At 38.7% G+C, this 27,264-nt stretch overlaps 1 protein-coding gene across 2 annotated transcripts in view; it reads left to right on the plus strand.

Moving 5' to 3' along the window:
• The window catches only part of scarf2 (scavenger receptor class F, member 2), a 32,757-nt gene extending 13,379 nt beyond the window's left edge, over window positions 1-19,378 (plus strand). For both annotated transcript variants that reach the window (XM_058375003.1, XM_058375004.1), the window contains 8 exons: window positions 401-920; window positions 1,079-1,297; window positions 1,396-1,524; window positions 4,248-4,351; window positions 7,565-7,679; window positions 8,441-8,565; window positions 15,674-15,826; window positions 16,319-19,378. In XM_058375003.1, coding sequence (XP_058230986.1) covers window positions 401-920; window positions 1,079-1,297; window positions 1,396-1,524; window positions 4,248-4,351; window positions 7,565-7,679; window positions 8,441-8,565; window positions 15,674-15,826; window positions 16,319-17,421 — 2,468 coding nt within the window. In that variant the 3' untranslated portion in view covers window positions 17,422-19,378. The remainder of the gene's footprint in view (window positions 1-400; window positions 921-1,078; window positions 1,298-1,395; window positions 1,525-4,247; window positions 4,352-7,564; window positions 7,680-8,440; window positions 8,566-15,673; window positions 15,827-16,318) is intronic.
• Window positions 19,379-27,264: the final 7,886 nt, after the last annotated feature.

The following is a 27,264-nucleotide window of genomic DNA, read 5'->3' on the forward strand; positions in this document are numbered from 1 at the left end:
TAATGTATACAATAAGTAATCTGTTTTCTGAGTATCTGGATTGGAATGTCTTGTTGAAATGTGATTTTGTTTAATTGTTCGACCTTGGGTTCAAGGGTAAAACCCTTAAAGGCACTCAAAATGCATTCAATAAAGTATGGTCGGTCCATTTACTGTAAAAAGTGTAAAAGTTGTATCTGCTGTAGTTTTGCAATATGAAAAAGCAGGAAGTTAGCCGTGTTGTTGCAGAATTTGAACATCCAACATGTGACAAGGAAGGGATATTGTGTAAATAAGAGCCATTTGTCTTACACAATTCAGAAAATGGGTGGATATACGCTTTGTAAATAGTTTGTATACTCACACAGTTCTAAGGAAACATCATGGTTAAATTAAAACAAATTAAAATCTTTCCCTATAGAGTGTCCAGCTCAATTCTGGGGTCCCGACTGCAAAGGCAAATGCACGTGTCACCCGAATGGCAAGTGCGATGACGTAACAGGCAAGTGCACATGCCACCCAAATCGCTGGGGGGAGAACTGTGAGAAACCATGCCCCTGCCAGAAAGGCAAGTGTGACCAGGAGACCGGCAAGTGCACATGCCATGCTGGCTTTTGGGGTCCGCACTGCAGCAACAACTGCTACTGTAGCCTAAACTCAGTATGTGACCAGAGCACAGGCCGCTGCCTCTGCTCTCCGGGGTGGTATGGGCGCAACTGTGGTGCCCAGTGTGCCTGCAACAACTCACCATGCGAGCAGTTCACCGGGAGATGCCAGTGCCGGGACCGTCTATGGGGCTCGAACTGTGAACGCTACTGTCAGTGCTTGCACGGGAAATGCAACCAGGCAGATGGATCCTGCACCTGCAAACCAGGCTACAGGGGCAAATTCTGCAGGGAGCCATGTCCTGCTGGGTTCTATGGACAGAACTGCAGGAACAAGTAAGGAGATTGGCTCTGTTTGGTTTTCCAATATTGCACTTTTCAACTTGACTACACCAGTACATACAGTACAGCTGGGTACCAGAGACCAGTAGCAGAAGCACTGGATTAGTGGGATTTGGTTTTACATATTTATACTAAATCTCCTCTTTTTGCAGATGTGGTCACTGTAAGGGTCAGCAACCATGTAAGGTCACAGAAGGACGCTGTGTTACCTGCGAGAAAGGCTGGAATGGCACCAAATGTGATCAGATGTGTGCCCCAGGCTTTTTCGGAGAGAACTGCAAAGACGAGTGTCCACCATGTAAAGATGGTCATTTTTGCAACCGCATCGACGGGAAGTGCTCCCACTGTAATCCTGGCTGGATCGGAGATCGGTACAAACCAATATTTTGTTGATGCATTTGTTGGTTTTTGGTTTGTATCTTTGTTTGATAAGCTATAGTGGGATAAATAAACTCCTCTGTCTCTACAGCTGTGAGGTTCGCTGTCCCAATGGCACCTATGGGGAGAACTGTGAGAATGACTGCAGCCACTGCTTTAATGGAGAATGTCACTTTGCTACAGGAGAGTGCCTCTGTGATCCAGGCTTTTATGGGACTTTGTAAGTGTCACACCTTTCTTCATTAATTTCCCGTGAGGTGCAACTGTAAAGACTTGCGTGTAGTCAAATAATTTTTCCCAATTCATAGTCTAGCAAAACAAATTCCCAAGCTCTAGATTGTTCTCTATGTTTTCAATTACAATGGACTCATTCCTATTCATTAGTTGAACCTCGCAATTTCTAATATCCAAGAGTAAATTCCAATCCCTTAGTTAGGTCTCAAAGTTTCCAACATCTAATAGCAAATTTCCACCCAGTATCTGGGTCTCCTAATTCCCAGTTACTGAACCCAATTTCCAATATCTAATTCCCATCCATTAGCTGGGCCTCCCAGTTTCCAATATCCACTAGCAAATTCCAACCCTGTAGCTGGGTCTTCCAGTTCTCAATAACTAACCCCTCTTCCCACCAATTACACCCTCCACTCCAAAAGCTAAGTCTCTCAATTTCCAGTATCAAATTTCCGTCCACTAGCTAGTTCTTCTCATTCGGATGAGCTCAAATATAATTAGTCCCGTTCTTAAGTTCTAGAAGGATTTTTCATTTTAGTTTCCCTGAAGTTTTACTGCACTACTTTAAAAACACTTTTAATATCCTGCCATTCTACAATGTTTTATATTCTATAATTTCTAATATTCCCTACTGTTTAAATAACATAAAAAATCATCAAAGAACTAACCTTACTAGATTTCCTGAATAAAGAATTACACAATTTAGTATCCCTAAAGATAATTTTCCATTATAGTGCCTAAAATCTTGCTCCCTTCCTGCCAAATGTTCCTACCTATCATTCTAGAACTCGTACTCCCATTGATTTATTTAATTACCTACATTTTAGGAAGTTAAGAATTGTATAAAGTACTAGAACAATACATACACAGGAAATCATAGAAAGTGGATTTTCGAAACATGAAGTCTCAGTAGATTCCTTTAGAAAATCATTTTAGGATACATTTTTACTTATTTTCTGAAAATAAATATAAAATGTTTGTTCTATTTTAAAACACGTGGTATATCTTGCCATTATAGAATTCCTTTTTTTTATTTACAATTTTACAATTTCTGAAAGTGTTTTCTAGAGCCTTCTAGATCCATTGTAGAGTTCATGAAGGTGTTATGTCCAAATTGCAAATTATTAATGTCTACTATATTTGATGTTAATCATATATCAAGGTAATCTCCCATGCTAATAATTTATTTAGCTAGAATTCAGCGTATTACAAACGTAAAAGACAACTGATGGTGGAAATGAGGTGAAACTGACAGGAATATTGGTGTGTTGGTAAAGCACCTCGCTCTATTGCCATATTGAGAACGCAATTTGCTGTAGTTTTCCGAAAATTACAAGAAAGGAATACCGTGGAAAGGAAAGGAATGTGGGCCATTCGTTCAGATCTTTTCTTGTAAACATGGTGAGCATGTAAAGCTCGAGCACTGAAAGTTTTTCTTCTTTTTTAAATTCTCTAAACATTTATTGCTATTTCATAATAGGTGCATGTTTTTTCCACGGATCCAGAGGCGTGGAACACTCGCATTCCATGAGCACTTGTGGTTTCAGTGCGATTCAGCACATTAACAGATTACAACCTCAGCCAGGATGTTTGTTGCTTGTGCATTTGAGCAGACAGTTTCTTTCCCATTTAGTCTACATCTTTAGAGACGAAACAGACACAAAAATCATTCTTTCTTTTTTAAAAAACAGGGCAGTGAACAAAGCCAGTATAGAGCTGTTTCCTCTGTTGGAAAGATGACTGACAAGAAAAGATTTCGGAAAACATCCCGACTGCGACTTTTAGCGACAGATTGCACTGAAAGACGTGAATTAAGCAGAAAAAAGTCTTACGTTTTTCTCTGGCTTATCTGCTTGACGTGCTTGAAATGGCTGATTGGCACAAATCACAGAGTGTGTTTATTAAAGTTTACTAAATGTTAGGAAATGAGAGCAGTTTGCCAAGAAACATTTTTTCCAACAGAGCGAAGGAGGTTGATTGTAGTGGCTCCTAAATTCCATCAGGAAAGTCATAAAAACTCACACTTGGACCCGTGTGGAATGATGAAAACACGTCTTTTCTCGTGTTCTCCTGCTGTTTGTATAGTGTGTCAATGGACTAGTGACATCAAACCAAACAACAAATCAAGAAAGAAAGACAGAATGTAAATCAGGAAAGAAAGAACAAAGAAAGATACAAAAGAGAGAAAGGACATACCAAGAGAAGAAAGAAAGAAACAAAGATACAGAAGAAAGATTACAAAAGAAAGAAAGGATATAAATCAAGAAAGAAAGAAAGAAAGAAAGAAAGAAAAAGAAAGATGGAAAGAAAAAGAAAGAAATACAATAAGCTTTTCTCTGGTTCTGCAGCTGTTTGCATTGTTTCTGTGATTGGTGTCTAATCAGTCATGGCTATGTAAATGTGTTGGATAAACTGAGCTCTGGGGTTAGAACAGGTGCAGATATTATCGTGTCAGACTGAAGATGTCTGTCCATTAATAACATCAAGGTTGTTACACACTTTCCACAAATGCAAAGACCAAACCAGAGTCAGAAACCATGTGAAGTTTTCCACATACGCTGAATGACTCAGTGATGTTCTGGTTATGAGAGTCGTGCTGATGTAGGCATGTCCCTGGCCAAACTTCAACATTTTTTTAAAAGCTTCTCATTTTTTCACTCGTTACTCATTAGCACTTTCATTGACTATTTCTTCACTTTTTATTTTTTTCAGCTGCAATCTGACGTGTGACTCAGGCCAGTTTGGGGTGAACTGCGCACAAACCTGTCCTTGCCATGATAAAAACTGCAACCCTGTGTCTGGAGCCTGCAATCTGTGTAAGAACAAGCTCTCTCTCTCTCTCTCTCTCTCGCTCGCTCTCTCTCTCTGTATCTCTCTTCTAATCTGTGAGAAAACGATGGATAAGCCTGGGACAGTTTGCTATGACGTTTGTTTTGGAGACACTGGGAGTATTCTTGGAGGCTTGAGACATATTTGTGGGGTCTCACATCACTTGTTTTTTTTCCATTGCGTCAAGGGAAATGAAGGACGTGGTGCGGTTGCTAATGCTGGGGGCAGAGTGGGTCAGCTGCAAGCGCTTAAAAAGCTCAGATGCTTAAAACTGTGCATCGACTTAATGATCATTAAAAAAAGGTCGTAGGGCAAACCTAAAGTGTGAAAAAAAAACCCAGTCAGTCAGCATGGAACATGTCAATGAACTAGCGACATGTTTTCGAAAGAAAGAAATCAGCGATGACAGCTGTCACCTTTATAAATTATTCTGTAGCTTTATGTCAGTTGTCATAAAGGCCTTATGAATGTTTCATGTCAGTCTGTAAAATCTGTACTGGATTAAATACTATCCTGAGACAAAAACTATCCTGAAGTAAACGCTGTCTTAAAATAAACTGTCCTAGAGTAAAAAATTTGCCTGAAGTTAAAAAACGGTCTTGAAGTAAATCTGTCATGAAGTAAAAACTATCCTGAAGTAAAAACTGACTTGAAGTAAAAAAAAAAACTATCCTGATGTAAAAATTCTCCTGAAGTAAACACTATCCTGAAGTAAAAACTGTCTTGAACTAAATACTATCCTGAATAAAAACTGTCTTGAAGTAAAAACTGTCTTAAAATAAACACTGTCCTGAAGTAAAAATCTATCCTGAAGTAAAAATCTATCCTAAAGTAAACATTGTCTTAAAATAAACACTGTCCTGAAGTAAAAATCTATCCTAAAGTAAACATTGTCTTAAAATAAACACTGTCCTGAAGTAAAAATCTATCCTGAAGTAAACATTGTCTTAAAATAAACACTGTCCTGAAGTAAAAATCTATCCTGAAGTAAAAACTGTCCTGAAGTAAACACTGTCTTAAAATAAACACTGTCCTGAAGTAAACACTATCCTGAAGTAACATATTCTCCTGAATTAAACAATATCCTGAGGTAAAAACTACCCTGAAGTAAACAATATCCTGACGTAAAAATTCTCCTAAATTAAACAGTATCCTCAAGTAAAAACTGTCCTAAAGTAAACACTATCCTGAAGTAAAAAATTCTCCTGAAGTAAACACTATCCTGAAGTAAAAAATTGTCCTGAAGTAAAAAATTCTCCTGAAGTAAAAAATTCTCCTGAAGTAAAAATTGTCCTGAAGTAAAAATTCTCCTGAAGTAAAAAATTCTCCTGAAGTAAAAACTATCCTGAAGTAAAAATTGTCCTGAAGTAAACAGATGATAGGAAAGTGTATCTGATGGTTATAGCTGGTGTTCCTCAGTGTGGTGTAGGGAGAACTGACACAGTAACAGAAACGTTTATTTCAGTGCACGTGACTCAGTGTTTCTGGCTGAATGCAGGACATCACATGCGTCATCACCTCAGAGCTGTGGATTTGGTTTATTGGGCAGAGGAGAAAAAAATATCGCAATGATGTTAGTGATGTTTTGAGTTCCTGTTTATAGACTAACGATGGCCCATATATGCAAAACACATGAACGAATGAAAAACATGACAGTAAATACACAAACACGTCACCATGAATGATGAAACACCTCAAAATGAAAGCTCTTCTCTAATTGGACACAGTGTATAGCTATAACACGAAAAAAAATATTACTAAAATTAAATTAAAGTTGTATGAAGATAACAGTGTGTCTAAAATCACATCAAATGAACAGAACAGAAAAATGTTCAGGTAGAACGTCCCTTTTTTCATTTCAAGTTAATGCTGTTGTGTTTTTGGTGTTGGGGTTAGGGTTAGGGTTCTTGAGTTTGTAGATTTGTTGTCATTGGATTTTTTTTGTTGTTCACAAATTTGACAAGTTTGCCATTTTGTTGTAATTCTTCTGAATTTCCTGCTGTTTTTTGTTGTTGTTTACTTTGTGATAATGGTTTTATTCTAGTTTATCTGAATTGACTGTTGTGTTGTGCTGGGTTTTTTTGCTGTTTATTCTTAATTTGTCATTGCATTAATGGATTTGTTGTTTTTTAATTTAATTGGTTTTAGTGTTTATGGTTATATTTTTGTTTCTTCTGAATTTTGTTGTCAGTTTTTGTTGTTTTTTTGTTGTTTATTCTGAAACTGTTGTGTTTTTGATTTTGTTGTCGTTTATTGTGAAACTGTTGTGGTTTTTGTTTTGTTGTTATTTATTCTGAATCAGTTGTTTTTTGTTTTTTTTGTAGTTTATTCTAAAATGTTTGTGTTTTTGTTTTTGTTTATTCTGAAATTGCCGTGTTTTAGGTTTTGTTGTAGTTTTTGTGTGTGTGTGTGTGTGTGTGTGTATGCTGACTCACAGATGTGTTGTTGTTTTGTTAGCACAAGTCACCGTAACAGTCACACGCTGTTTCTTTGCTTTGGAGCTGAAGTATCCCTGCATCACAAATATCCTCAAACGCTTTGATAATGTCAAACATTAGACTTTTTCCTAACACTGAAAACAAAGTTTTACGGCTGAATGAAACACAGCTGTTGCTAGTAACATGCGCTGTTAGGAGTGTGTGTGTGTGTGTGTGTCCTATGTAGGTCAGTATAGTAGACAGCTGCAGCCTTTAGCATTACTGCCCTGATGGCGTTTCCAGAGTGGTGTCTGATTTTTATGGCTGTGTTTTTTGGCTCGCTTCCTGTTTTAGCGAGAGTGAGTACAGCTTCTCATGGAGGAGAGAAATACTCCAGGAAAAAGAGAAACGAGAGAGAGAGAGAGAGAGTTAAGTAGGTAAACAAAGTCAAAACAAAGAAACAGTGCAGGACGTATGGGTCAGTAGAATTGTTTTTTATCATGTTATAGCCTCCATTTTCAAACAGATGGTAAAGCTTTCCTGTAGACAATAGCAATCTTAACCAATTACACATACTTAGCCTGTTAGACAAATCACCTAATCACAGACGTGAATGTAAATCATAATCACTCTAGTATACACACGCTACGTAACTGTTACACTAAAGTTTTTTGTGTGCCCAAATATTTTCCTTGTAGCCAGCAGTTAAACCCATTCCTGTCCAATTCCTGTTGTTAATCATACGAGTCCCTGAAGTTTTATTCCTTCCCTTCCTTTCCTCAGATCCTAACCAGCGGATGGGTGTGATCGCTGCAGGCACTCTGGTGTCCTTACTGCTGATCATCCTGCTCTCTCTGCTCTGCTGCTGCTGCCTCTGTAGCAACAAAGACTGCAATAGGTATGTGGTTTTAACGGTCGCTGTCTAATCAAGAGCAGATCTAAGCTGCTGCATCTAATCTCATGTCACACATGTACTGCGGGTTGATCTCATTCGGCTCGGCCAGTTGTGATGTGGTGAACGATTTGGAAGGAGTCTCCAGTTTCAGCAGGATGTTCTGTGATGGGGAGATGTGGTAGCTTAGTGGTTAAGGTGTAGGTCTACTGGGTGGAACGATGTGAGTTTGAATCCCAGGTCCACCAAGAAAGGCCCCAACCCCTTACTGCTCAGTTGTATATAATGTAAGTTGCTGTGGATAAGGGTGTCTCCCGAATGTAGTGATGTAACTTTGACAAAGTCTGTCTTTTTTATGAGGATGGTGAAAGAATATCTTGAAAGCTGTTAAAACATAATGAGATGTTAAAACATTCCACATCCTTAAATGTATCTATAAATGGATAAAAGTAATTGATTCTATAATAAACCATGTAATAATAATTGTTCACAAATTGATGTAGTGACCATACCATCGTTAATTATTTTCCTATAACAGAATGGGTTCTATTTCTAATATATATGACCCTGATCTTTTGAATAATTCACACAAATTAAAGAAGGGATTTAGGTTTTATTAGGTTTTACTTCTTTTTTATTTTTTTGTAACTATTGAATTAAAAAACTCACTGGCTTCAGGATGTTGGACCACACAGATGCAGAACACACAGCAAGCTAGAGTGGAGAGACGATCATTTTTTTCTCAACACACATTTTGTGTCTTACAGTTCAGACCGGGAAACGTCAACCAGCAGTAAGAAAGCCAAGAGGATCCTGTGTGGACGATTTAGCCGAATCAGCACCAAGCTTCCCAGAATCCCTCTGCGGCGACAGAAGCTTCCCAAAGTAGTTGGTATGTCTGTGTTCTTCATTTGAGAGAAGAAAATAGTAGCAGGATATAGGATGTGGCTGATGTGCAAGATATCATTTTGATAGCATTGTTTTTTATTCAATTCATTCTAATTATGCACATATCTGAATCTAATACCAAAATTTCCCCTCAAGTGCTACATATACCTTTTGGACTAATGCTTTATATTAAAGTTCCTTTAACTAGCATGACTTCATATAGGCACTAGCATTATGTAGCCTAAACAAACAAACTTGTGAGTTTGAATCGTTTGGTGGGAGGAATGATACTCTCTCTCTCTCTCTCTCTCTCTCTAAAGCCCTGTCAGATCCATTTTTGGTTTCCAAAGAACCTTTCAATAAACGCTTCTTAAATGAACCCCATTTTAATGCCATGAAGGACATTTTTATAGTCTAAGGAACACATTTCCACTACAAAGAACCTTAGAATTCCATGAATGGTAAAGATTCCTTATAAGACCATACACCTTGACACAGAACCCTTTAAACGTTATTATTAAGAGTTTATTGGCCAAGTACAGAACCCCAGTGTTCTATAAAAAAAACCCTAAGAAGAAATGAGGGGAAAAAATATATTACAGTGTGTTAATACATGTCGGTAACTTTCTGAAATGTGCTCTCCAGATGTAAGTAAATAATTAATTAATTAATTGATAAATAAATAAATGTTTTTCAACTTCAATTTTGTCATTTTGCACACTGAATTTTTATTCAGTGGTCATAAATAAACAATAAAACATGACATGAAAACACCTCTGATAAAATCTTGAGATTAGATTAAAAAAAAATTTTTTCTTTAAAAAAAAAAAAATCAGTTTGTGTTTTAAATATGACTTTATTTTACAACATAGACGGCTCTATTTAAATTGGTATTACGATATTAAAATAAATATTTGAGTATGTATTCCTCCTGCTTTAATTGTACACACTGTGCCAGTGATAGCTTGGGTCAGTGTTAATGATTTACACCTCAGTTAGTAGGCATTTTTATTATTCTTCCTACCGCATTTAGGCAGAAATAACAAACATGTTTTGACTCCCAGTTACTCAGAAAGTGATGTAATCCTGTGTGAGGAATTTAATCTGACAAAATTGTGTTAGTTTTTCATAACTGATGAAATCAAAACAGAACGCTCAGACTTTTGGACCCTATTGTAAGTATAACGTGTCATTTTTCATAAGAGTTAGCAGCCCATGCTTTACTTTTTTTACCCGCTCTAATTTGAGCCTATATATAAATTCTTGTCTCGGTGATGGACATGTTGTTTTACTTGCTTAGGCTTAAGTACACAGTGCTGTTTTTATTAATAGCCATCCACTGTGGTTCTTCTCCATCGCTCTGGGCCGGTGTTATTTATATAAACTGGATTAGTTTACTCGGTTTTAATGGGCATGTTTGTGGGATCCTGGTGTTCTCGACTGATGTGCTGCCACACGTCTCACGCCATGTCGCCTTACGTTATTGCTACCAAACCTTAATGCTCCTCTTCTTTCTCCGTTTGATCTGAGACCAGCGGTAAAGTGCTGTCGCTGGGTTAAAAAGTGAACTGTGGCTACTCGATCAGGGTCTCGTTGCTTTCATTTGAAAGGAATGCTCTCGGTACCGGTCTTATTGCTCTTGGCTCCCTGCAGTGCCGCGTGTCTGTATTATCCCGAGTCCAAATAGGCACTTTTTTTTTCGCCTCTGGTTTCTTCTCTCATTTCCCTATTCCTTATTAAAACCCCTGTGGTTCAGAGATCAGGTTCAGAGTGATCCTTAATCAAAGACGCGCCTGGTTTTGCCAAGACAGAACCCCTGTGGTGAGCTCTCGTGGTCTGTGCGATGCTGGCAAGCTGGCTGTTAAGAGCTCTTTTTTTGGGAGGGGGGAATTAAGGTGTCCAAATAAATATCTTCAACATCCTGGAAACTTTTAGTAACTTTTGCTTTTTCAAGATTGAGAACTTTTAAACCTAATATGTAGAACCCAACACTCAGTATGTAGTTGCAGTAGCCCTTTTGCTATCGTTTTGGTATCTATACTCTTATAAATAAAGGTGCCAGGAAGAACCAAAAAGGCATTTTTTACAGCGATGCCTTAGAAGAACCATTTTTCGTTCCGCAAAAAAACCTTTGATTAAATGGCTCTTTAAAAAACCTTTTTTCTCAATGCCATAAAGAACCTTTTTTAAAGAGACTTTTTTGTGTACAATAGAAATGTTTTGAAGATTCTTCATAAAACCATACCCCCTGACGAAAGAAGTTCTTTGGACCACACAAAGCCATTAGGTTCCTTAAGGACCATTTTCATGTATGTTCTTAAAAAAATGATTAGGAACTTGACAATCCCACCATCTTTCCCATCATAAATGTTTACATTATGTGTACTGGTCTTTGTGGAACCTTGTGGTTTTCAGCCAATCAGTAGTTCTTTAGAGTTCTTTATCTACCCCTTGTTCTTTGTTGAAGGTCTGCCATACATCATGACAAGATGTTCTAAAGGGTTATTTATAGCAGCACCACAGAAGAACCATTTTTGTTTCCTGAAGCACTTTTTGATAAATTGCTTTTAATTTTTTTTCTTCTTAGGGTTCTCTAACAAACTGCAAAATCCCATGACTCTACTTCCTTCCATTTCAGACTGCCAGGGTGATTTCCTTTGGCGGCCCATCGCTCAGTCAAAGAACCATGTTTACTTGCATAACTACGTAATTCAGTTTTCACTTCATTAGTGTGATAGGAAATAACTATTCACCTCATTTTAGCAGTTAAAGGACCACGCAATTGGAGGTTCTTCAGGCAAGCAAAAGTTGTTCTTCTACGGTATTCCTCTAAATGACTCGCTTTATTTTATATTTTTCCTTCTAGTTTTTCTACCCTTTCTTCAAATACCTCTTGTACTTCATGCTTCCAGAGATAAGGCTCCCATAATGATTCATTTGAAATTTTAGTTCCTTAAACATCCTTTTGTTAGATGTTTTGGTGTTTTTCCACAACAGATCCAGAATCCCAGAACTATCCACCATTAGTGTTTGCATTATATATACTGTATATTTTGATGTATATATATAAATGATTCAGTGATTCAATGATTCGGTTCATGGTCGCACCAGCAAAAGAATCTTTAAAAAATGTGATTCTTGATGAAAACCCTTGGTTTCTCTATGGCATCAGTCTAAACATTACTTTTATTTTTAAAAATCTAGATAATGGAGGCTTTATTTATTACATTGCTTTATTTCTTTAAGCGCCTCTTTCGCATCTTTCACATTCTTTTTTAGAGTTTTTATTACCGTAGGCATAAAAAGGTCCAGGAAAATGTTTATTGCATTTACATCACATGCTGGCTTTCAGCCTAAAAAGATAAAATCCCACACAGAAAAAAAGAAGTCAAAGCTTTAAAAAAAAACCAATGACCCAGCATCATGTGCACATCTATTATTATGTCTGGTCATTTCCTGTTTCATCTCCAGTCGAATGCTTCGTTATAAAAAGGTTTGTTTATGACTAATAATGTTTAAACTCTACAGACTGGGTTTCATTTATGTAATGTTCATGTGTGGCCTGCAGACAAGTCACGAGCCAGCGATGGTTATAAAGACCAGGATTTGCCTGAAGACATTTCTTCCCTATGAGAGACATGTGCTTCCTCGCTAATTCACCACACCATAAGTCATCTTCAGAGTCATCTTCACTGTGCCTTTGTCAAAATCCACCCCAAAACAATAATATCTTTGTCAGGCTGGCTGAAGATGAACTTGAGGTTCATGTTTCAATAAAAACCTCTCAAGCTGCAAAAACCCAGAAACAATAAAACAAAAAAGGATCCAAAGGCAATAAAAGATAGCGCTTTTTTTTGTGACCACTTTTAAAAAAGGGGTTCTTAACCTTAGCAAATGAAATAATCTCCAGCCAAAATCTTATTTATTTTATCCACCAAAAGCTGGAAGTCGTCTGTATTTTTAAGATCCTAAACCTCCATCTTTTTTTCCTTTCTCCTACTTTTCCCTGCTCTCCTCATTGCCTGCATGTTACGTCCCCATATTTCCCCCTCTGTTCTATCCTTTATGTAACCCTACCCTCAGAAGGGATCCAGCATCCCAAGCATTCCAAGAGAGAGGGGGATGGGCAAGGCTGAAACAGGAAGTGACCAAATGTACCTCATTCTGTTTTGGTGTTTTGGATCTTCCATAATGTAGTGCTAAAACATCTTCCATTAAACAGTGGTTCTGTGGTTGTATCTAATCGATTTTAAGTAAATTCTCTGAGTTTGTGTGCTTTGGACATATTGAGCAAAATTGGCACAGATCTCACAAAAGGGAGGATGTAGACAGACTGTGGTTTGTTTCCTATTTTATCCAGAGGGGATGAACTTTTTTTTTCCATCAATCTTCCTTAGACATGTGAGCAACATTTTGATTGCTTTGCAATTCGATCACAGAATGTTTTCTGATACTTTAATTCATAACTCTGACATTTCACCATGATCCATGAGCAAGGCCACTTTCAGTTCTCCAATTTTTGTTTGTTTCCACAGCTCATTTTAGCTCAAATATTCCTCTTATTTGATTTGATCATGCTTAAATCTGCTTGTATTCATTGGCATTGTATCTACACAGACCCTTATCAAAGGAAAACATAATTCACAGATTAGATCTGGTTTAAATACTTGGGGTCTTTAATAAAATAAAAAAAAAGGAACAGCATGACTGCAAATCTTTATACTGACTAATGACACTTGATACACCTATACATTCTGTAAAATATAAAATAGCAGTGACATACCAGATGGTTCAGTTCCAGTATCCAGAAACATGTTTTACTGGTTTAGAAACCCGGTACAACGTATAGGATATTTAGAAAGATGGTTCTGGATACTGAGTTTGGGTTTCTGTCTGTGTAGAGTTTTGCTTGTCCTCGTCATGTTCATGTGGGTTTCATTTGGGTTTTGCAGTTTCCTCCATCCTCCCAAAAGTCATTTCAGGGGATGTGGTAGCTTAGTAGTTAAGGTGTTGAACTACTGATAGGAAGGTTATGAGTTTGAATCCCTGGTCCCCCCAGCTGCAAGACCCTTAACCCTCAATTGCTCAGCTGTATAAAATTTGATAAATAGTAAGTCCCTCTGGATAAGGGTGAATTTGATTTGGTGTAAATGATTATGTGCATCTCAAGTGACTGCTTTCCCATCATGCTTCATGTCCAAGCATTCCTGGGATAAGCTCCAGCTCCAGCGCTTGCTTAACCAATGTAGCATTTACTGAAGATGAATGAAAGAATAAATAAATGATAAAGGTTCAATACTCTTCCCAGTTTAATATTTGAACAGGGCAAGCATGGCCTAATCTTCTAATTCTGTCCAAGACGTCCAAGATTCGCAGGCAAAATAAATCACAGGAGGCTATATTTGCTAATTTAGCTTTAACTCTTTAGATTAGACAAAGAGGCGATTCAAGCAGGAACTCTCAGGAATTTTGTGATTGGTGATGGTTGGGTTTCGCAAATGTTAAACAAGATTGGGACAGCGCATATCTAATCAGTCTGCCCAGATAATGGAATAACTGATCAGTACAACTGTGTCAAGGTCACAATGGATCCAGAGGGTCACTGGTCATAAGGCAGGGATACACCCTAAATGACATGTCAGTACATTCAAGGGCAAGCAAACAAAATTCACATAATTACAACGCTATTGGGTATTTAATTAAAATTCCATGAATTATCTCACAGGGGCCTTTCAACCAACGCCAAATCAACACTCATATGTCCCTGGTGCTGACTTTAGTTCTAAGGTTAGATTTTGCTTAAACCTGGTCTGGTATCTTTGGAGGCATTTTATAGACAGCTGTGTGGCTCAGTCCATGCTAGATGTGCCAAGAATGTGCTTTGGTCCAACTTGCATAGCAGATTGTGGGTTTGTCGTGGCGTCGAGGCCAGTCTGGGGCTGTCTCTCTGCTCCCAAGGCCTGCAGTTGTCAGCCTTCCGCTAACCCCACATGAACAAAGCCTTCAGTCTGCTAGCACATAGTTCTCACATGAACGTTGTACCAGGTTGAAGTGTGACATTCCTACGAGTTAGCTCAATTAATGTTCTTGCAGTGTGACTAGAACAAAGACATTTGTTTGCATCTATCTGTATGTACAATATGTTGGAAAAGGTTTTCTATGTTGTCTGGTTGTCTTATTGTTGATTTTGCTTGGTTCACATTTTTAGCACAGATGCTATTATTTTGTTCTGTAATTCGATTTACTTACTCTGTAAAAAAGAGCGATGTCCTGGTGAAAGTTAATCTCAAATACTAATGATAATGAAAGTGCCTCTTGGAAGGCCTCTATCCATTTTCAGCTTAAAAAACCTTTCAGCCTTCCTGAAAGGTTTAAATGAAAAAAAAAGGTCAAATTGCTTGCATCACGTCAGAGAGCTGTAAACATGCCAGACTTGGGTGGTTAGCATCTTCTCCAGCTCTTCCTGTCTGAAAGCAGATGTGGAGGATAAACCACAGGCGTCCCACAGCTGTCCTCCTTCTCTAGATCAGCAGAAAACAATATCAGCCACAAGCAGGAGAGCAGGACAAGGAGTCTGGGCCATAAAAAACACTCTGACCTATATTAGGTTTGGAGACCTGTTCTAAACTAAACTTCATCCAGTTAAGAAGGCTAAATAAGCACATATGGAGCTCAGATGAATTTATTTAAACTTTCCGTAAAATACTTAAATAGCATTTTCTTTTCAATAGAGCAAAATGCACATTCCTGTTATGAAAAAATGTTGTATTCATTGTGAGAGAGAATAAAAACAGTTTGGTCAAATATAAGTGTGCTAGATAATGTATCCAGCTGGTGCTAAAGTATACATCAAATAATTATAGTTGTAAATGTCTAAATATAAATATATTTCTTTTTCCCCTGTGGAATGAGGGGATTAGCATTCTTTCTAAATGACAATACTCCCAGGTCCACCAAGCTGCCACTGCTGGGCCCTGGAGCAAGCTCCTTAACCATGAATTGCAAAAAAAAAAAAAACCCACCTTATATCTGGTGAACCCCCTGGTGAAACAACCAGTCCTTGCCCATCTTGATCCCTGTATTTGCTTTTCTTCTCCTATTATTTTTTTCAGTATCTCGCCTTGACCCAGAGAACACCTTTGACTGCAGTTTCATTGAGCCCCCATCTGCCACCGAGCATCAGACTCCATCATGGTCCTCCCAGGAATCCTTCTCCTCTTTTGAGACAAGTGAAGATGGCCCAGTTTACTGTGTACCCCATGAAGGTGAGTCATTGTCAAAACCAGCTGCCTGTTTGGCTGACAGGAAACAGCAATTTGGGAGTTGTGGAGTCTCAGAACAATTTTTGTGCTAACCCAGTCTGATGGAAAGCGATTGTGAAGACAGACTTACTGTTGTGGTAATGCCAGGCCTTCAGGCATATGCACTGTGTGTGCATTGTGAAAATACAAACAGGAAATGGCATGAATGGTCAGGTCAGCATTGGGAATGTGGCCAAGTCATGAATCATTTTCTTGTGTAAATAGTTGAGCAGGAGAGAGAATAACAATTGGTGTTTTCTAAGCAATTTGGTTTGATGGCAAAAAAAAAATAGACAGAAATCATTCCCAGGCAGTCTTTTTTTTTTTGCATTAATGTGAGAATGTTCTGTGGATCAACCCTTAAAACCAACATGTGGTTAAAAAAAAAATTAAAAAGCTGTTTGATATAGTAGATTTTCCCTTTTTTAACCACTTCCTTCTTCATGTTTCATTTAGATACCATAAATGAGAGTAATGTAAGACCCAGTCCCAATGCCACTACAGAGAATGTAGTGGCTAGTAACGAGGATGATGCTGGAGAATACACCTCTCTCAAAGACACAAGAGCGGCAACAAAGCCTGTCAACGATGGCAGCGACCAGCCATTGCTAAAGTCAGACAGCGAAGGCTCCACAAGTGGGTCAGAGTCGGCTATGGGAGCTCTGTATGCCAGAATTGCCCGTCTCTCTAAGAATTCCAAAGAGGAGGAGGACAACAGCACAGCTGAGACCAAAGCCACATCCCCTGAGAAGACCAAACCCCGGCCACCAGATCCCTCTACCAAACCAAAGATTTCTTGGATCCATGGAACTTCTGGAGCCATTCAAACAGAGAAGGGCCAGGCACCTTCCCCACCAAAAGAGAAGAAAAGAACCACAACAGAAGGTTCTGGAAAGGGAGAGGAGAAGCACAGATCAAAGGAGAAGTCAAGCAAGAAATCCGAGCAGAAGAATCAAGATGGGAATGATTCCCCAAGCAAAACCAAAGCCCACAAAGCTTCAGACCCCATCGAGCATATCAATGGAGCTGTCCAGAATGCTTTAAAGAAAATTGGTAACTTTCACTCAGATAGGAAAAGTAGTGACACTACCAAAGAGCCACCCAAGAGTCCAAAGATCATGCATCCTCATATAAACTCAGAGGCGGCCACTCTTCTCGCCGCCCAGCTCAAAGAGAAGACCCAGAGCCTGAATCGCAACGAAGGCATTTCAGTTGGAATCAAACCCAATGGGGTCTCCACCCCCCAGGCCAACAGGGAGAAGCCAACACCACCCCAGAAGGCCAAGCGATCAGTGACTGGAGCCAACAAACCCCTTCTACCAACCTCCAATAACCTTCAGAAGATGATCGGTCCTGTAACAGACTCTTCCACCCCTGAGCCTCAAAGCCCAGAAATGCAGGCCATAAATGGGACCCAGATAGGAGATGCAGGAGATGCCACGCCAAAGAAAACACCCATTAAAAAACCACCTAGAAAGAAAGGCAAGGAGACAACCTCAGACACAGAACCTAAGACCACTCCAAAAATGGCTATTATGCCACCTCAGATTGTCAAATAGACAATTAGTTAAAAAAAAATAACTGGGGCTGACCATGCAGTGACTGCCTGTAGCGAATGAAGCCTTTGATTTAATTTCTTGTCTCATGTTCATGATAAACAAACTGTTGGATGACTATCAGATGGAATTGCTGCATACTGAGTATATTGTTCTGCAAGATGTTTTGTTTTTTCCCCCCGAAATCATTTGATGTCCAGGACTAGCTTGGAGAAGGAACAGTCACTGGTTAACACATTGTGCCTTGAAAGGGACAGTTGTACTGCTTGTACAGTTTTGAACAAAATTCACAGTTGTGTAGTAGGTGAAATTTTATTTTATGAAATTTTACACTTCTCCATTTACCATCTTCATATGCATCTTCATATTGAGTCGGTCTTCTCATAGCGTTATGCCTTGTGGAAAAAAAAAAACCATATTATCTGCAATATCAGCGAAGTATGAGTAGTATTTTGCGTATGTGAATACAATGGTACTATTGTTAGTCATAGTGTTGAGACACAAGCAGTTCTACCACAAATATCATATCTTTAAGACATTCTGTCATTCTGTAACAGTTTTGAGTTGCATATTTCTCATGACTATATTTCAGTATGTAATTAATTATATCAGGTGAAACTTGTAAAACTTGACCAAAGCTGGCACAAAGATACCAAAAACATATGCTAAACATTTTCTCTCAGCTAAAAAGTTGAAATGAATTGTGGCATTGATGTTCTAGCAAACAGAGGAGAGGTCATACAATGTCTCTGGGACGTTTATGAATGACAGAGGAACCATTAATACTGCAATTAATGCTGCTGTTAAAGAACATAGACAGTCATTCTATTTGCTTATCCTACCAAGCTCTTATTATTTGAATCGCTTAGACTTTCTGAGATGTCTAGGTCAGACTATTTGTGGTTTTTCAGTAGTAAAGGATTTAATAGCGGCCTAGAGCACATTGTGAGGTTTATGTTGCCTCAGCTCCAGTCACAGCATGTGGACAACAGACCATGGACTGGCGAGAGATTGATAGACGGTGTTGCGTTACAGTTACACAAACAAGTCTGGTGCTATGTTAGTGGGCGAAATGCCAGAAAGAGGATTAACAGCCAACAAACTCAGCTAGTGATTATTTTTAACTGTAAAATTTTTGGTTGTGTGTTTCTGTTTCTTGGGATCCACAATTGTTCCTCATTTGATTCCCAGGACTGTCAAACTCTTTACCGACGAGTGCAGCTTACTATATTTTATAGATGTATAATATACAGTGCATTTACATATGGATTTAATCCTTTATACACATCCAAAAATGCACTTATTGGTTGTGTCTAAAGCAGAGAACAACATGCCAGTATCCTTATTTACAACTACAATACAAAAAATATGTTGTTTTCGAGTTCAGTCATCAATAATCATTGAAGCATCGTCTATTCAGGGTCAGTGTTTTTTAACTTCTCAAGCAAGAACCTTTTTCCTCATATAAGTAATAGAAAATAATAATATTTGAGTGGACAAACTGAGTCAGTATACTAAAAAATAAAACATTCGGGGTTTGATGTTGTAGGAAAGTTACCATGAAGTTGATTACTTTCCCAAAATATCACATCCCAAACTCTATTATTCCTCTTATACAGACAAAAAAAAACAGAAAAGAAATAAATAATTAAAGTGTCACACCATTAATCCATTTATAATTCCATACAATATCATAGAACGTTCAGCTATAAATACTCTTTCCCTCACCATCACCACCTTTTGGCTGTTAAGACCAAAAAATGCAGCTTGTCATCATGATTTTATCCAGAAACCAGAAAGCTCTCTCTTGTCCATGAGACTTTATCCGCCAAGCGCCGACACTGGAGACCAAAAAAAAAAAAAAAAAGCCAAATAAACCTATAAACATATTTTTTAGTTTGTTTATATAAAGCATTCAACATTTAAATCCCTGAGTCAGTAGTTATTATAGAAAATAAAATATATTATAATGAGCACATGACAATTTCCATGCTGTTATAGAATATCCAAAGATCCACATTCAATAATGATAATAATAATAATAATAATAATAATAATAATAATAATAATAATAATAATAATAATAATAATAATATTTACTGGTGTGTTTTTTTAAATAACTGGTTAAATAATACATTCTTCATTTTAGCTAAATAAACCAACTGAAGCTTTAATCAAACCTGGAAAAAATTATATTTTTATTTAAATATTTCATGTCGTTAAGCCTTAAAGCACTTGTAGGTAATTCTCGGATCAGACTGGGAATAAACTGATCTAATAGATGACAGTGGTGGAAAGAAGCATTTTAAAAACTGGACAGTTTTGTAGTTTTATATATAAATGTTTCGACTCTGGTGGTTGTGTTGGATGTGTAATGAAAGCAAGCAATATTATTAAAATTTGATGTACAGTAAGGATTTTTTTTTTATTACCGTCAATCTTTCTATTAAATGGTACCATGAATTTCCCTTTTTATAATGGTTATTTTTCTACATTGCAAGGTATTTTGTAATAATATTGTTATCTATGTTTGTAAGCTGTGCTTATATAACGTATATATAATATTTTGCTCTTTCTTTTCGATTTGTGTCAAATGAACTGGCTTTCAAATTTGATACTTTTTTTTTTTTTTAACCCGCTTTTTACATTCAAGCATCAGGTACAACCGTATATGTATGAACCCTTTAGTTAGATCGTGTCGTTTTTGTCCTGTTTCTCTGTGGATGTTATTGTTTTAAACGGTAAATCATATGATGCAGAGGTCAGTGAGAGATCGGCTTCGTCTACGTTTAAAACCCGAGGTCCGATGATTGATGACAAAGAACATGTTTTGATGTTTTTGCACAGACCCTGAAACTGTTCCAGCTGCAGGAATAAGCCTGAGATGTGTGTCAGAACTGTTTTGCGCTCTGACCGAGGCCTGCCTCGAAGCACGGCCCTGAATCGGTCTGGATCTCTCACTTTGTTTGTTCGGTGTTTGTTGTTAATGTGTGGTTGTTCAGTTACTTTGTGTTGAAATAAAAATGAAACCTGTAGCTCCTGAACCTGAAGAATTTGCTTGAAGCTGACTTCTTTTCTTTATTGATGTCATTAAACTTTTCTGGCTTTTATATTGATCTAAACTGTACTTTTAAGAACAAACATTGCTGCAAAACATCTTTACAGCTGTAGATTTAGATCCATTTTGAGCAAAAACAGAGGCAAACATGGTAAGGAAAAACTTTTTTAAGTTGAGTGTCACTGCATGATATTTAGTGACTTTTATTTAACAGCAGCAATTTTTAGCTAATGTTACTGCTGGAGCAACACACATTGGGTGAAAGGCAGGGGTACTCCCTGGACAGGTCACCAGTCCATCACAGGGCCACACATATAGACAGACAACCACACACACACACTCACACCTATGGGTAATTTAGAATTACCAATCAACCTAATGTACATGTTTTTGGACCGTGGGAGGAAACCGGAGTACCCCCACGCAGGCACGGGGAGAACATGCAAACTCCACACAGAAAGGCCCCTGTCTGTTCGAACCCAGGATTCAAACCCAGGCTCTTCTTGCTAAACACTAAGCCACCATGCTACCCACATGTTACTATACCATAAACTGTAAATTTCCCTTTGAAATGAATATCTATCTATCTATCTATCTATCTATCTATCTATCTATCTATCTATCTATCTATCTATCTATCTATCTATCTATCTATCTATCTATCTATCTATCTATCTATCTATCTATCTATCTATCTATCTATCTATCTATCTATCTATCTATCTATCTATCTATCCTAATGTTATTATACCAAAATGGTTGTCATGCTATATCTGGAAGTTTGGTTGCTGTTTAAAAATCACGTATGTAATGAATATCTCAAATGATCCCTGATACTAAATCTGTTTATCTGTGTCAAAATAGTTAGCTTTACTCACTAATCCTGACGATAGCTCTACTAGCTGTATCCTGTTATTTTGTTTGTTGTTGTTTTTTGCCAGGAGAACATTTTAGTTTTAAATTTCATTTTCATGTGTAAACACAGATCCAGGCTTTACTAATAAGATGTTCTTAGACTTTCTGGAAGTTTCTCTGTAACAAAACAACTGTGTTCTTGTATGTTGTGACAGGATTGCGTAATGTTAAAGACATGGATAGGAATATGACTGCAAACTGAGACCGGAATCTAGCTCTTTTATTAGCCTTTAGCTAGCTGCCTAGCTAATTTAGCTAGCTAATAGCTAACGTAAACATTTTAAAGTATCAAATGTTCATGTGTAAAAACAGATCCTGGCTTTACTAATAAGATGTTCCAAGACTTTCTGGACATTTCTTTGAGCACTGAAATGTCTAGTTTATTGAAATCTCATTGTTTTATGTATATAGGATATTTCTAATGTCTGTAAATGAAACATTTAAGGCTTGTGTGGGGGATATTTTGAGATACAGGATAAAATCTGAGGTAAATACAGAAAATATTTTAGGTGACAGAGACTTCAGTATTGCCTGTTAGCTCCAGTGTGAAACTAAAGAACTGACTCACAAAAAAGTCACAAAATTTTAATTTTTTTCCAAAATATACTGGAATCCTCTATGCCGTTGTCATCTCTACAGCTTTACACTTTTATTACTGAACCATGTAATGTCCAGGAAATGCACCTTGACAAAACTGTGTTCGTTTCTTCCTAACCGATGAAAAGACCCAGTCCTTGGCTTGACTTTTCTGCACCTTTTTCCCTCTCCCACTTTTCTCCCCACAGTAATGGATACTTTATGGTTTTCCGCTGACTCCTGGCTGCCTCGTGCGAGGCGAGGGTCCACTAGAGCGATGGCAATGATCACACACTCGCATTCTCGCCAGAGTTTGGAGGAGCCTGAGGAGCCGCCTGGCAAAAAGCGTAGCCCGAGACACAACAGGCTCTTTCATGCAGGAACAGTTGGGAGTCTGTGCGAAAGGGGCCCAGGAGCATCATGCGCTGCGTATTTGCCCTTGTTTTTCTTACCTTCTTTAAAGTGGGGGGATGGGGGTAGTAGGGGTAAAGGGGGAGGGGGAGGATTGTGGAGGGGTAATGGGCATGGCATCATGAGAAGAAGGTTTCTGGGGCAGGACTGAGGAGTCACGTGAGCTCTGATTAGAACCAGAGAAGTGAGGATACACTTGCAAGTTGCACCACTGGAGCAGCAGTGATACGTGTTGCTAGTGTGTGTAACAGACTAAACAAAAGCCAAGAAGTCATGACCATGCAGATCTGCTCGCGAGTTAACCAGATCTCAGCTCCTCGGGTCTCAGACGAGCGCAGAAAACGTTCCTATAACACAGACGTCTTCATTATGTCAGCAAGTCTCAGTTGCAGTTTGGAGTCTATATGAAGTGCTAGGTAAACATTATGATAAAGCCAGCGTGTGTACTCTCAGGAGCAAACCTTTCTCCGCATCTCCTCCGGCTATGCAGCTCCCGGGTACTGAACGTGTTTGCACCATCTGGCCACACATGGAGGATGTGGAGTGCTAACATGACATACCGAACGCACGTCGAGCTCCAGTCGGCCCCCACAACCCCAAACCCCAAATCTATTCACAACCCGGACCGTCGTTATGGCGACACGACCGGATTGCTTTCACATCTGGTAGCGATTTCAGGCCGTGTGGAAAAAAAATGCAGCAGAAGAAAGAAATTTATGAGTGAAGGGGAAAAAAGACAAATATTTTCTGCAATGCAAAGCAGAAAGAAGACCAGGCTAGAGTTACGCTTGAAAGGGGTTCGTGTTTTCTTGGGTTTTTTTCAACAGGGCCGTATGTTGCTGTGAGTCAGTAGCTGCTGTGTGTGAGGTTTTGCAACGTTGACAAGGTGCTGTCTGGGTAACGGTGACAAGGCACAGGACAAAAAACATACTTTTCCTCATCTGAAAAACTTTTTGTGGAGCAGATTTGATGATCTGCTATTCCCTCGTCCAAGCAGAAAGCATGCTTTTGGCTTTTGCAGAGCGACAGGAAGAAGGAGCTGCCAATATTGTTGGCAAATGTCGTTGGGTTCTTACTCCAATGGTTTCTGAAAGTGCTTCCATATCGTTCTCGGGTCTTTGTCCTCGGCTGGCATGGAGGAGCGGACGTGTCGCCACCAGAGGAAAAGCGCTGTTAGGGAAAAGGCGTTCGGCCCTGTCGTGGGCCTCCAGGCGCAAAAACGCTGAGCTCAGCACTTCAGCAAGCAGAACCACAGGAGTGAGTGAGCTCACATGCGTGTATGTGTGTGTGTGTATGTGCAATACATTATTTCCAGCAAAACTGAGCTCGCACTGTGATTTAAGATGTAGTGATTTAGCCTGAAATACATTATAATTAACTGGGAAACAATATAAGCCAATAAAAGCTTCGGTTTTTAGATGTTTTTGACGTGCAATATTTAACTCACCTCATTAAACTTATTTCTGTCGCACCCTGGCAACGTCAGGATTGTTTTAAAAAAAGAAAAGAAAAAAGATAAAAACATGTAAAGTGTAAGAAGGTTTATTCAGCGTTTGCTGGGGGAAAAAAAGACTTTCCCAATTGGACAGCATGATATCACAGAAATATTAGGTTTAATTTATACAGCATTGTATTTATGTGGTGTTTAACTGGACAGCTTTCATACTTTAAAGTTTTGCTAATTAAAAGCATATACAGAATAAACTCTTAGGCTTGTGTGAAATAAAGAAGCATAAGCGTTCTGTCTCTTTTAAATGCAACAATAAATGGACAAAAATTATGACCGTTTTAGTTTTTTAATAAAAATCATAACATTGTTAAAAAAAGAAGTTTTTTAATATAAACGTTGTTGTCAGCGTTGATTATTTTCCCTTAACACTATGCCCCAGATGTTTTATTCCTCTTATTTCAACAGCAGTTTTCTGATTAGATTAGATTCAACTTTATTGTCACTTCACATGGGTACAAAAGGCAACGAAATGCAGTTAGCATCTAACCAGAAGTGCAAAGCAGTAGTGAAGTATAAACATATGTGCAGATACACCGACCAGGCATAACATTATGACCACCTGCCTAATATTGTGTTGGTCCCCTGTTTGCTGTCCAAAACAGCCCTGACCCGTCCTGCACTGTGTATTCTGACCCCTTTCTATCAGAACCAGCATTAACTTCTTCAGCAGTTTCAGCAACAGTAGCTCGTCTGTTGGATCGGATCACACGGGCCAGCCTTCACTCCCCATGTCCATCAGTGACCCTTGCCCGCCCATGACCCTGTCACCGGTTCATCACTGTCCCTTCCTTGGACCACTTTTGATAGATACTGACCACTGCAGACCGGGAACACCCCACAAGAGCTGCAGTTTTGGAGATGCTCTGATCCAGTGGTCTAGCCATCACAATTTGGCCCTTCATCAAACTCGCTCAAATCCTTACACTTGTCCATTTTTCCTGCTTCTAACACATCAAGTTACATATACATATTACAATATATATATATATATTTATTTAGGTTACTTTTCTCAAAAAAGACATTCTTGATGACGTATGCAGCAAACTGCAATCTCCGGAGGATGCAGCATCCGAAATGAGACGCGGTGAATATAGAAACACAGTATAACAGTGCGCTGTGTCACAGGCTCTTGTAGCGAACATGAATAAAATTACATTACATATAGCAAAAAAACACATTAACACAATTCAGTCTCACAAGTCTCCTTTCACTGCAGCAAAAAAAACACCACGGCCCAACTGGATCTGGAATGAAGGCAAACTGAAAACTCAGAAAAAAAGGAAAACCCAAAAGCATAAATGGTTCTTGAAAAAGCTTACCAACTATTTTAAAGAATCAAAAGGATTTTCTTGAAAAGTTCACCTTGAAAATATATTTATAATAATATCCGTGACCAAATTGATTTCTTCTCCTCTGACAACCACTGTGAGTTAAAATATATATATTTTATTTAGTTTGTGTGGTTCACTGCCTCTGACTGCTCCAATTATCCAGTCAAAAGACGGGAAATTGCTGACGTAATCGTACACCTGCTAGATGGCCAGTGACGCCAACTCGAAATCTGATTGGTTAATGGAACAGTTTCATTGCCACTTATTTTAAGCTCCGGGCGCCTGCACTATTGATTCTGAAGGCCTTAGAGTCGGGCAACACATGATGTCAGCCACTACCTGAAATATGATTGGATAATACTCTTATCATAAATATACACTACTGGAAGCAGCGCAACCGAGAGAAAAGCTATGAAATGTAGAGAATAGACTATTGGGAATAATTTAATACACATTCATGGAAAAATATATTAAATATATTAACATGCAAGTCAGTGATTCAGATCACTGCTGTTTAGGCCAGCAGAGAAGGCCTTGCTGGCCCTGACGGACCGCCACTGATATATATATATTTATATATCAGGGTTTATCAGTGTAAAGGGGGGGGTGGTTAGTGGGTTGAAGAGTTCAGTAAGGAGACCACTGTAGGGCAAAAGCTGTTTTTTAGCCTCCTGGTCTTGGACCGCAGACACCTGAACCTCTTCCCAGAAGGTAGGACGGTAAACAGTTTACAGGCTGGATGAGAGGTGTCCTTGACGATGCTGTGAGCTTTACACAGACACCACTTCCTCTGAATGTCCTTGATGGCAGGAAGTGGGATCCTAGTAATGCATATCTAATTTTTCTGTTAATTTCAGAGTGACAGAATTGACTTTTTATCCATTTGACAATGCCCTCTCTCTCTCTCTGTCTCTCTCTCACTCTGATACACTATATGTTTTGAAATTTGACTCTTTTCTATCCAATCTAGCATAGCTGTTTAGCTTTTTCTGCTTCATTAGCTCTATAGTGGGATCAGAACAGACGGCCAGCCTTTATTGTCCATGTGCTTCAGTGACCCTTGACCCTGTTACTGGTTCACTGGTTGTCCACTTTTGGTAGGTACCACTACATACCAGAAATACAACAGAAGACCTGCTGTTTTGGAGCCAGTCGACTAGACATGACAATTTGTCTCTTGTCAAAGTCGCTCAGATCTTTACTCTTGCCCATTTTTCCTGCTTCCAAAACAACAACTTTGAGAACTGAATGTTCACTTGCTGCCTTAAATATCCCACTTCCTGTAAGGTGATAATTAAAGCTACCTGTCACTGCTTTTAATGTGTCTGATATATAGTTGGCAGAATGGTAGGACTGGTGTCCTCCACCTTGTGCCCTGAGTCCTCAGGGATAGGCTTCAGGTTCTGGTGTAGGATAATCAGTCCAGAAAATGTGTATATATATATAAATATATATAATAAAATGATCATGTTTGGTTCTTGTACTCTTCTGCATTATATTGCACAATGCATAAGTGCAGTGTCTCATTGTCTCTCTTGGCACATAAGTGTGAGAAATAAAGACGATTTGCAAACAGCTGTCTGCCGCCTCCCCATCACCGCTCTCTTTTCCTCTTTTGTCAGCATAATTTGTGCCGAGTTTATTAAAGAGGATCTGGCTGTAACGGAAAACAGATCTTTATCCCTCTCTCTCTCTCTCTCTCTCTCTCTCCCTTTTTTCCCTCCCTCTCTCTGTCTCTGTGTAAAGGAAGTTGTGTGGAATCTAGGTTTCAAGTTTCAGTGACTAACAGAGAAGCCAGTTTTTTTTTCTCCTAAAAAAAGGACAGAGAGAACGTGTGTGCTGTCTTGTACCAACACTGGCACAAATGTCACGGAGAAACACTCACAAACTCAGTTCCCTTGTAACAGCACACGTCAGCACAGTGGAGTCAACCTACACGGACCTGGTGTAAATCCCGGCATCCGTGTGTCCCGCTGTGACCAGAGCCAGACCACCAGCTACACTGAGACTCAGTATGATTAATGAGACGGTTCGGTTTCATGCTG

The sequence above is a fragment of the Hemibagrus wyckioides genome, linkage group LG22, assembly GCF_019097595.1.
Source record: "Hemibagrus wyckioides isolate EC202008001 linkage group LG22, SWU_Hwy_1.0, whole genome shotgun sequence".
Taxonomy (NCBI): Eukaryota; Metazoa; Chordata; class Actinopteri; order Siluriformes; family Bagridae; genus Hemibagrus; species Hemibagrus wyckioides.